The sequence below is a fragment of the Tinamus guttatus genome, unplaced genomic scaffold (assembly GCF_059628265.1).
Source record: "Tinamus guttatus ecotype Peru unplaced genomic scaffold, ASM5962826v1 Tinamus_guttatus_pri_ptg000048l, whole genome shotgun sequence".
Lineage (NCBI taxonomy): Eukaryota > Metazoa > Chordata > Aves > Tinamiformes > Tinamidae > Tinamus > Tinamus guttatus.
In genome coordinates this window covers 11,814,652-11,826,086 of record NW_028288582.1, presented here as the reverse complement: position 1 = coordinate 11,826,086, position 11,435 = coordinate 11,814,652, and the positions used below count along the sequence as shown (strand labels likewise).

Here is an 11,435-nt window from a genome sequence, read left to right as displayed (position 1 = left end):
GGTATGCATTGTATAGAAAGCTCTGCCTGTGATAATAATGTAAATAAAAACTCTAGTTCTAGTTTCCTTAATTGGACCTTACTCAAGTATTTATATTAAAATATTGGATTTAAATCCCAGTCATCATCAATGTAAATAAGTTGCACTGTATTCTTTTGTTGCTACTTTCCTTCTTTTTAACATTGGTGAGAGAACAGTTGCATCAGAGATGTCTGTAGGGACATACTAGGGAGAGAGAAAAATTGAGTCAAGTTAATCTACAAACCTGATTCATGCAGCCTTTCTTTAAATAGGTATTAGATGCACTGGTAGGTCACCTTCCTGAAATCCTTGAACTAATGACTAACGGAGGAGAAAACAGTGGATCAGAAAGCAAGGTCGGTGTTCTTACGTTTTATAACTTGGTCTCTAAATGCAAAGGAAGTTAGAAGCAAAGCTGTTGAAAGTACTTGTATAAAAAGTCTTTCACGATTACTTCCTGCTTTAGGAACAAAAGCTTCTCTGGTTTTTGGATTATTTGTTGACTTTATAGCCTTTAATCTTTCAAAACCTTTTTTTATATGAACATGATTTTTTAAAAAGTTATTCTTTTTCTAATTAATTACGAAGTTGCTAGGTAGGTCAGATTTTGAAAATTAAATTGAAAATCAAATTGGCTGGATGGCAGAGCTCAGAGGGTGGTGACCAGCAAGTGCAGAGTCTAGTTGGAGGCCTGTAGCTAACGGTGTCCCCCAAGGGTCAGTCCTTGGTCCAGTCCTGTTCAATTTATTCATCAATGACCTGGATGAAGGCACAGAGTGCTCCCTCAGCAAATCTGCTGATGATACCAAACTGGGAGGAGTAGCCGATACCCCAGAGGGCTGCGCTGCCATCCAGAGGGACCTGGACAGACTGGACAACTGGGCGGTGAAAAACCTCATGCAATTCAACAAGGCCAAGTGCAAGGTCCTGCACCTGGGGAGGAATAACCCCAGACACCAGTACAGGCTGGGGACCGACCTTGTGGAGAGCAGCTCTGCAGAGAAAGACCTGGGTGTCATGATGGATGATAAGTTGACCATGAGGCAGCAGTGTGCCCTCGTGGCCAAGAAGGCCAATGGGATCCTGGGGTGCATTAAGAAGAGCGTCTCCAGCAGGTCGAGGGAGGTGATCCTGCCCCTCTACTCAGCACTGGTGAGGCCACATCTGGAGTGTTGTGTCCAGTTCTGGGCCCCACAGTATCAGAGGGATGTGGAGCTGCTGGAAAGAGTCCAGCGCAGGGCTACAAGGATGATCAGGGGCCTGGAACATCTGCCCTATAAGGAGAGGCTGAGGGAGCTGGGCCTGTTCAGCCTGGAGAAGAGAAGGCTGAGAGGGGATCTGATCAGTGTCTAGAAGTACCTCAAGGGAGGCAGTGAAGAGGATGCTGCTGGCCTCTTTTCCCTGGTGGCCACTGATAGGACTAGAGGTAATGGCCACAAACTGAAGCACCAGAAGTTCCACAGGAATTTAAGGAAAAATTTCTCAACAGTGAGGGTGACAGAGCACTGGAACAGGCTGCCCAGAGAGGTTGTGGAGTCTCCTTCTCTGGAGATCTTCAAAACCCCCTTGGACACAGTCCTGTGCCACGTGCTCTAGGTGACCCTGCGTGTGTAGGGGAGTTGGACTAGATGACCTCTAGAGGTCCCTTCCAACCTTAACCATTCTCTGATTCTCTGATTCTATGAAATTGAATCCAAATTGTGACTTTTTTTTTTAATTGGCATCATGCTCAAAAAGTGATTGTAAATACCAAACTATCATCAGATGTTATTTTCATACCTAATTTCTGCTAGAAAGAAGTGTGTTTCTTAAGGTTAGGGCCCTGAATTAGGACTTGGGAGATATGAATGCAGTTCTCAGCTTTCCTAATAATTGTGCGTGTGGCTGTGGATGGTGTTTTATTTAGTGACTCCATTTTCTCAACGGGTCCATTTTCTTGGTTATAAAATGGGACTTTTATAACATCATTCCCAGGCTCAAGATACTGTTTTTGCTGTTGTTTTCTACATGTAGAGAAATCAGATAGTCCAAAGGTGCTAGATTTTTTTTTTAATGGACAAAATTCAATCTTCTTAACATGAAAATAGGTCAGATATTTTCTATTTTAAATTAAAGAGGAAAAAGGAGGTTTGAGAAAACCTCTCTTGGTTTGAAAAAGAAGCCCGAACAGGAATGGTCTTCATACCTGTACAAGATGGTAACAAAGAGAACAAAGGTCAGTAGTTTTTTATTGTTTGGCAAAGAAGTTAGATAAGAATCAGCTTAACGGGCAGTAGAGATATAATTAATTGGATACTGGAAAAGCTTTTTGACTAGTTAATCATACAAACAATTCAGAGGAGATTGTATAATCTCAATTATCAAACTTTTTTAAAGAGGAAGTTAGAGTAAGCGTCTAAGTGTAATTGATCCTGTTTAAATAGATCAATTAACCGTCTGCTTGTAATCTCTTCCCTCCTAGCATTCTTGTGACTTGTTTGTTTGTTTGTTTAAGCATAGTAATGTGACAGACAAGTTAGAGATGTAAAATTATTTTAATGCTTATATTTTTATTTCTAGTTATTGTCTATCCCTGACCTGATACCTGCATTAACAACAGCAGAACAGAGAGCAGCAACTTCTTTAAAATGGAGAACACATGAGAAGTTACTACAAAAATATGCATGTCTCCCTCATATCATATCAAGTGATCAGATTTATTATCGTTTTCTTCACAGAATGTTGACAATCATTTTGACAAACGTGAGCCTTTGTGTCTCTTTTCTATTGTTTATGATATTTTAGCAAAGGTAGCCTCAGTTATCTGATACGTGTTGCACTACTTTCAGATTGGTATATAACATATAAATAGTACTTCTCATTGTATATTTTGTATCAGTATGTTCTTGTTCTTCGTGTAAGATTGAGAAAAAGCTCTGAGAACTTTTCTCCATTTGAGGAGCAGAACTTGGTGGGGAATATCATTATCTTCCCCCCTTTCCTTTCCTTTTCTCCATTTTCTTTTCTTTCTTTTTAGTTTTTATCAGCTTGCTTTTAGGTAAATCAAAAATCTTTCCTCTGAGATATGTCTTTGTTTTCCTGATTTTATAGATTGCCTTGCATTGTATTCCATTCTCTATGAAATAGTTCTTAATTCTGCAAAGGAATGCTCATTTAATTGCTGGTTTGAAGTTTTATTGAATTAATTCAGGAGTAAAACTCTCTAAGTGAATATGTTGCAACTTTTATTTTCTAGCATCCACATATAGAAAGTGCCTTCCAAAAATTGATGAAGCTAAGACATTTAAGAAATAGTTTAATAGGCAAGCTGGGTGGAAGGAATAAAGAAATAATGAATTAAACTTCCTTATTCTCCATGTACTTATGCCAGTGTTATTCTAAGATGTATTAGAGTAATGCTGAAATGGAGTTATGCTCTTGTGCAGGTGAAGTCACGAAAAGAAGAATCAGGATTCCCTATTTATCCATAGAAATAGTAGCTGAAACTTAAAATATAAATTTAACTTCAATATGTTTCCTTGAAATTCTTAAATAACACTGAAGGCTTTTTACTTTAGCATCCAGTATTTGAATTAAAAACAAGTGAATAATATCTTATGTGTTGATATAAGCTCCATCAGTGCGATTTCTTTGCATTACAGTATAAGCTTTAAATACTGATACATGCCAGAACAACATGCATTTTTTTCTTGATAGCTCTTCTCTTAAAACATAGGTTCTTGCTGTGCCTCATGTGAATTATATTTTAGGTGACTAATAGTCTATTCTTCCAGTCTGCTTGGCAGAATAATATTTTTCTGTGATAAGTCATGGTCTTTCTTTTTGGTATAGCAATACAGCATTGTTGGAAGTGAGATTAAGAAAATGTTATGCAAGATGTTTGAATTAAACATGTTTATGTTAAACATTTCAGGGGCAAGTTTTCTAGGCAACTAGCACTTTATGAGTAGTTGTACCTGCAAATGGGGCAGTTCCTGGCAGCCGTAAATCTATAATTTAACAGAAGTTTGGAGTATAGAAAGTAACTATAAAATCTTTTATGACTATATTTGCAGATAAACTACAGAACAGAAATATTTTTGAATCTATGATATCTAATAATTTTGAAGGGTGGTAGGGTACGGTATATTACCAAGGGGAAAAAAAAGGAAAATAAATTCCTAGCATCTCATTTTGAGTTATTAGTAAGGATGAATATGTAGTATTAAAGTGTAGATAAAAAAAACCTATGTGACCTAAGTTCATAGTTTACATTTTCAAAATAACTCGCTCAATTTTTGCTTCTTAAGCACCTGCAATCATTACAATTTAGTTTTCAATATTTTTAAATTTTTTAAAACTTGGGTTTTTAAGCAATTTAAATTTCAAAATTTATACTTTTTTTCTACTTTTTTTTTTTTTACTGTGTGCTAATGCCTACCCATAGGTTTTGCTTTTTACTAATCTGATAGCACATTTTTATTATTTTCAAAACTTATAAGGCTAACTTTCAGCTATTTTTTCTACTTCATAAATTTTATGCATTTTTAATCATATTCTTTTAGTTATGTTTAATTGTATTTCCTTTATTTCTTTCAAGAATGTCCTACCAGTCCAAAAAGCAGCTGCTCGGACTCTCTGTGTTTACTTACGCTATAATCGCAAACAAGAACAGAGGCATGAGGTCATTCAGAAACTTATTGAACGTAAGATACTTTTTCTTTGATTGCTTAGAGAAGCAAGTTACTTTTGACTGAAGATCTCATTATGGTTATATATGTTTGCCATAAACTCCCCACCACCAGTGGCAGGATTGCAGTTAGCAGCCATCCAGTTCCATTAATCTGGCTCGCTAGTCAGAATATGTGAGGAATATATTTGAAGTCCCCAGGTTGACTTTCTGGTCTGTGCTGTGTGTTCTAAAGATGATATAGAAGGTTGAAAGGTACTCATTAAGAATCCTTACTGCTTACACAATTGTTTTAACGTACCTGTGGCATGGTTTGAAAGACACACAGGGATATGTTCCAGATATTAGATACTTCACTGACTATTTTTGATTTTTTTTTTCCCAAATGGTTGATGTGACAGAGGTTGAATTTCTTGTCTTATAGTCATTGTCAAAAATGCCCACTAAATTCAGTGAGCTTTGGCTTCCACCTAAAGGGAGTTTTGAGATAAGCTGAAAAAATGTATCTTCTGACAAGTATGATTATTGTGCTTCAGTCAAAAGTTAATCTTTGTAGTGTTTTCTAACTGACAGTGAAATCTTTGTAGGTAATAACGTGTGAATCGTTATTTTTCAGAACTGGGCCAAGGAAAAAGTTACTGGAACAGACTTCGTTTTTTAGATACCTGTGAATTCATTATGGAACTGTTTTCCAAATCATTCTTCTGTAAATACTTCTTTCTACCTGTGCTTGAACTTACACATGATCCAGTAGCAAATGTGAGGTACTGTACCAAGAGTATGAAACAGGATACAGGAAAAAAAGCTTTATATAATACATTAAGAAATATTGCTATGATTTTTATGTCTTGTCTAAGTGGTAGGATGTGAATAAAAAAGTATTTTTTTTAATTGCAAAAAAAAAAAAGAAAGAAAAATTACAAAACATTCAAAGCATAAAATGGGAGGGAGGGATCTCTGGAAAAAAAATTGCCAGAAGTATAATAATGAATGCCAGCATAGTAGTAAATAGCTAAATAAGTGACATTAATTTGTTTTTTCCCACCAAATTTGTTAAAAATGCATGTAAAATTTCTCTTAGGATTTCACATACTTAATATCTGCAAAGTGTTTAGGAAGGGAAGATTTTTCCTGTTGTTCAAAGAGTGTCCTAAAAGCAAAAAATAAATTGACATTTTTGTTGTCAGTAAGGGAGATTAAAATCATAATTCTGCAGATAAATAGGATTAAGAAAATGACTTTTGCTTTATGTTTATCCATTTGGTAATTGTTCGGCAAATGTAAAAAAAATAAAATAAAAAATAAAAAATGTCACATTTGCAAAGGCTTTAGTTAGTTGAAGCTTTCAACTAAGATTCATTACAGGTGCAGGGTTAGACAACTGGGCATATATGCAGGACTTAGCAGTGCTCATCCTGAACACAGGAGGAATGCAAAGTGAGAAGTATGTAGCTCCCACCAGAGAGACAGTGAATAACCCTGACTCTTTGAATTGCCAATTTTGGGTTTGTGAGCTTTCCTAAGCAGGTTTGTGAGCTTTGGGAAGCGCTGTGTCAAAGGGCTTCTGCTGCAGGGAGCTGATCCTGAACCTTGTAATCATCAGAAGGCAAGGAGAACAGTAGAAAAGGAAAAGCTAACCCAAAACAGTGTGTCTCCTCAAATGATACTCTCTCTCTTGTTATCAATTACTGCTACTATGATTTAGTGCTTCTTACTGGAGTTGATAGAAAACCTCTGAGCACAGAGTAATAGGAAACATGATCTCCTTGCTGAGGCAAGGAATACAGGAGCTTGAGAAACAGCAGGAGCTGGCTACCTGAAAAAAAAGCAGCTGCTTCACCTGGAAGTCACAGAACCTTCAGCATGCCCATACTGAACATGCAGCGCGCTAGGGTTGTGATGAGGGAAAATAAAAGAATAGGTCAGTTTGGGTGTAGGCTGCTGTCTGGGGGATTTGTCGAAGGTATGAAGTCACAAGAAAGGAGTGCAGGTATATGAGAGTTAGCAATAGGTTAGAAAGTAATGCACTGATTCATGGGTTTAGAGAGGCAAGCTTTTCAAGCTCCATTAATCCATTTCAACATCGTGTTGCATCGTTTAACACATAGGTAATTCAATGGCCAGAGCTTAAGAAATCAGCAAATCTTTTGATGGTTTTACCCTTTTCTACTTCATTAAAAACACTGAAAAAAAATTGAAGAATATATTAGTATGTTATTCTTCTTTATACAGAATTGCTATTTCTTTATACAGCATTTTTATTCTATTCTTTATCCATTTCTATTTCCTTTACTTTTGTAGTGATTATTTTCTTACATAAATACATTGGGAACAGGCAGTTTAGTAATAACTACAATTAGAAAAATGTGTGATTTCCATCTTTTATCTTACTTCTGACATTTATAATTCATCTTGTCATCATTTAGATATCTAAATATACAGATTATTATATATACAGATACTATATGTCAATTTACACAAGCATAATTTGCACACAGATGTGTACATTAGTGGCAGTACTTACAGTTATATACCAAGTTAAACAGTACTTAAATAGACTGGGTGTATAGAACAACTTACTTCAAGAAGATCGCAAACTATTTTGAGTCGCTTTCTGCTTATAGGTTAATATTCATGTCTTATGTCATCCTTCTAAAAGAGTCATAGTAAAACAATGAAATAAATGTGTATATTCCTAAGTAGCTGATTGCATCTTCAAAACATTTTAATTAAAAAACCTATTGATACAGTGTTAAAATCTAGTGGAAGCTTAAAATAACTTGTAATGCATTAACTGTGGCTTTGTTGCCCCCTCCCCCCTTTTTTTAAAAGAAAACTTTTCCCTTAAAAAATTGTATTTTTTCAGTAATGAGGTGAGGTGTAAAAATCAGTCCTGGATATTAGCTGGTAATTTTAAAACACATTTAGGGAGTTATTATTCCATCTTTCTGCAGGATAGTATAACTCTAATAGAAATGTTGTGAAGGCTAAAATGTTTTAAAAGTACAAAAAGCAATCAAACAAATTTTGGATAAATCTTTTTATAGCTATTAAACACAAAGTTATCACCTCTGATACAGGAGATCTCCTATTTGGAGAGATCCAGTCACAAACCAGTGGAGATATTTAACAGGGAAATATCACCATATATGTAGATGTATTGTAATCTGTTCTTAGTATTTGCTATTAGATGATATTGCAGTTTGATCAAATGCAGTAATTTTTATTTTCATAAATCTATGAAATGTTTTTTGTTTAATCCATGAAGAATTTTGGCTTTTAGTATTGTAAAAGAACAATGCTTACATTTTTATGGAACTATTTAGACATACATAATATGCATTAAAATCCAGACTGGATTTAGTCAGCTAATGAAAGGTCCATCCAGTACCAGAGATGAACACAAGATGAGCAAAGGAGCCTGCAGTCAAAACCAAGAAGGTTTTACATAGGAGAAAGCAGACTTGATTCCTTTTGGAACTTTTAAACAGTTAAATCAGTTTAGTCTGTCTGATGCAACTTCATCTTTGCAATTGTATGGAACTACATTCACTACATTTCGGCATGAGGTTGTTTACTGATAGACCATATTTCAAGGATATTCAGGGTACCCAAAGGAGTTATGTAGATCATTTTGAAAATCTACAGGTGTCTCTATCTTTCTATGAAAAAAAAAAAAAAAATGTGTCAAGTCTTTCTTGAATTTCAAATATAGGAACTGCAAACTGAGACTTCAGTGTCCCAGTCTATGTACAAATATTACATATATTATGTTACAGTATATCTGAAAATAACATTTAACAATTTAAAAATAATTCCTGAATAATAACTGCTGATTACATGGGTTATCTTCTTAACTTTTAGAATTTTGTTAAATCAAACTGCTAGCATGTAATAAAAAAGAAATTATACAAATAATATATCACAAGTTGAATTTTTACTTTTTTTGACAGAATGAAGCTGTGCTACTTGTTGCCAAAAGTTAAATCAACTTTGAAGATTCCCACTGACAAACTTTTACTTCAGCAACTGGAGTTGTGTATAAGGAAACTTTTGTGTCAAGAAAAAGACAAAGATGTGCTGACTATTGTGAAAAGAGTAAGCATTTTTCCTTTCCAGCAACACTTTATATTGGACTTATTGTTAAAATTTAAGATTATCAAGAAAGTTATGATTTCTGTTGATATTTATTTATTTATTTGTAATTTTCAACAATTAAGAGAAGATATAGTGCACTGAGTTGGTATTTCCTTATTTAAATATACAGGATTTTGAAGTGTTACAGTAGCTCTGTGATATGGATATTCTGAAAAAGATTTAGCTCTGAGAAATGTCACAGAATCACAGAAGAGTTGAAGTTGGAAGGGATCTCTATATATCATCTAGTCCAACCCCCCTGCTCCAGCAGGGACACCTAGAGCACGTGGCTCAGGGTGGCATCCAGGTGGGTTTGGAAGAGAATGCACCTGAGAAGGAGATTCCACGACCTCTCTGGGCAGCCTGTTCCAGGGTCCATGCTTAGTCTCAAAGATGTTACGAAGTAAAGTAGCTGGTGTCCTGATAGGGCAAGTAGGTAAGAGGGATTGGATGAGCACATGATCAAGAATACATATTTCCGAGCTCCCAAGCTCTCCTTGAGTGTATTTTAAGTTGCATACAGATGGTCTATTAATCCTTCACTGTGTGTCTTAGTGGGACTCTGAGAATGTTCTTTGATGATAATTAGCTTTAAGCATTAGTAAGACAGCAATATTGGTATTCAAGAATTTTGAAGAGAAAACAAAGGAAAATATCACTCTTCTAAGCTTTATCTTGACGGAATTTTAACTAAAATTGTAACATGCTGTTGACTAAGGATAAATGCTATTTTAATTTTTTATAGACAGTGTTAGAACTGGACAGAATGGAGATCACTGTAGATGGTGTAAGTATTTACTAGCCTTAACACTTTCTAAGTACTCTTAATTCCCATTCTCATGTAATGATATTTGTTTTTATTAATTTTATTTTGAAGTTTCAGAAAAGATTTTATGAAAATGATTTATTGGATCAAGAAAAAGAGAGACAAGAACTTCTCCTTTTGGAAATGGTATATTTTATCAGTATATTTTATCATTTTTTGATTAATAGTTTTAATAGTTTAATATCAATGGGGAAATAATTTTAGCCTAGGGGAGGTGCATACAGTGGAAGGATTTGGTGAATTCATAAACAATATCTGGTTTCATTTTACAATAGGGTTAACTTCTTCAAAATAGCTTATAATTTCTCTTCTACTGCTACCTAAATGAGCTGTATTAAATAGAAGGGTAAAGTGGGATTTCTTACAAGATTTTTCTCACTTGTCTCTTCTATAGTTCTAAAAATCCCAAATACTTACAATTTTTGAGGGAGCTTAGCAGTTTGTTAGACCTGTGTAACATAATGCGTTGAATAGTTGAACTTCTCAGAATTCACATACAACTTCTATAAGTGAAGAAATTAGTGTCTTGAGTTCTTTTGTGCCAAAGAATCTGACGACTCTGTGTGTGTTACAGGCTTTCCTGTTAAATAAGAAGAGAATGAGAGAAAAAGGCTAATGACATCTGCAGCCTGGCAGGGGGGAGTCTTAATGTAGTCTGCACAGAGCAGAATGAACTGCAAAATAATTAGGACTTGGAAGAGAAGTCTGTGGAATGCTAATGTTTCGTTGCTTTTCCAACCTGAAAAGCTATTTATCATCAGTCAGGGCTGCAAGCAAAAGCTGCAGCAGATACTTCATTACATAGCTTGCAGCATCTTTGCACAGACTATCTTACTTTCAAAATGTGCAATTTTTCATTCTTTCTCCTCTCTGGGCTAATGTATGAGAAGCCAAGAACCTACCAGCCTTTAGAAAAGGCTAGTTTATGCTAGCACAATTCCTCTGGTCTACAGCAGTAGATCTCTTACAGGTTGAAGACTATCTGAGGAAAAATGTCACTTTTCCTCTGCAGGACTGCTACAGAAACTATCTATGTGGCTCTTTTTGATAATCAGTCGGCATCACAGAACAATTTCTTTGGGGCAGTTGATTTTCTTAGTTCCTGGTGTCTTCTTTCACAGGTTCAAGCAACATTTCAGACCTCTCCACCAGCTCTGCTGAGCATGAGTGGCAGGGTTCCTGGGGTATCTGACTTCCAAAGTGAGTTCAGGCCCATACATCTGGGAATGCATTAGAAAACTCTCATTTTATTCCTGAGCTGTTTTACTGCACTGGTTTCTCAAATGTGTACTTGAGCCAGTCATCATCCTCCTCTTTGTAATTTTCTAGCAATTGGGACAGTAGAGCAGGAGCTATCTGTGAGATGGGAATTAGATAAATTCCCTTAAAAGTCATGTTCCCCTGTGAGGTTTCCTCCACATAGATTATCTAATTCCACAGTCTGTTCCACTCTGTCTTTAGTGCTGCATCTGTTTTGTATGAACCTATGGTCAGTGCCAAGTTGTTACAGCCCTGTACTTCGCCTTTTGAGTTGTACCTTGCCAGAGTGTCATAGAATAGTTAAGTTTGGAAAAGACCCTACTCAAAGCAGGCTAAACTGGAGCAGGTTGCTGAAGGTCTTATCTACCCAGAAATGCACACTCTGCCTTGATTACATTCGTCGTCAACCAGTGTCTCAAGTCAGAGATTCAAACTTTTTTCTTTGTCACTGCATCCAAATGCATAAATTTGGTGCTAGTTTCTGCAATTGTTAGGGAGGTATAAGTAATGTTTTTATAGTGA

At 35.7% G+C, this 11,435-nt stretch overlaps 1 protein-coding gene across 4 annotated transcripts in view; it reads left to right on the top strand.

Moving 5' to 3' along the window:
• PPP4R4 (protein phosphatase 4 regulatory subunit 4) overlaps nt 1–11,435 on the top strand; it is a 59,898-nt gene that overhangs the window by 38,881 nt on the left and 9,582 nt on the right. For 3 of the 4 annotated variants that reach the window (XM_088539691.1, XM_088539690.1, XM_088539694.1), the window contains exons 13-19: nt 294–377; nt 2,581–2,763; nt 4,601–4,706; nt 5,307–5,454; nt 8,644–8,788; nt 9,573–9,614; nt 9,705–9,779. In XM_088539691.1, coding sequence (XP_088395817.1) covers nt 294–377; nt 2,581–2,763; nt 4,601–4,706; nt 5,307–5,454; nt 8,644–8,788; nt 9,573–9,614; nt 9,705–9,779 — 783 coding nt within the window. The remainder of the gene's footprint in view (nt 1–293; nt 378–2,580; nt 2,764–4,600; nt 4,707–5,306; nt 5,455–8,643; nt 8,789–9,572; nt 9,615–9,704; nt 9,780–11,435) is intronic. The other variant, XM_088539692.1, reaches the window with a different exon arrangement.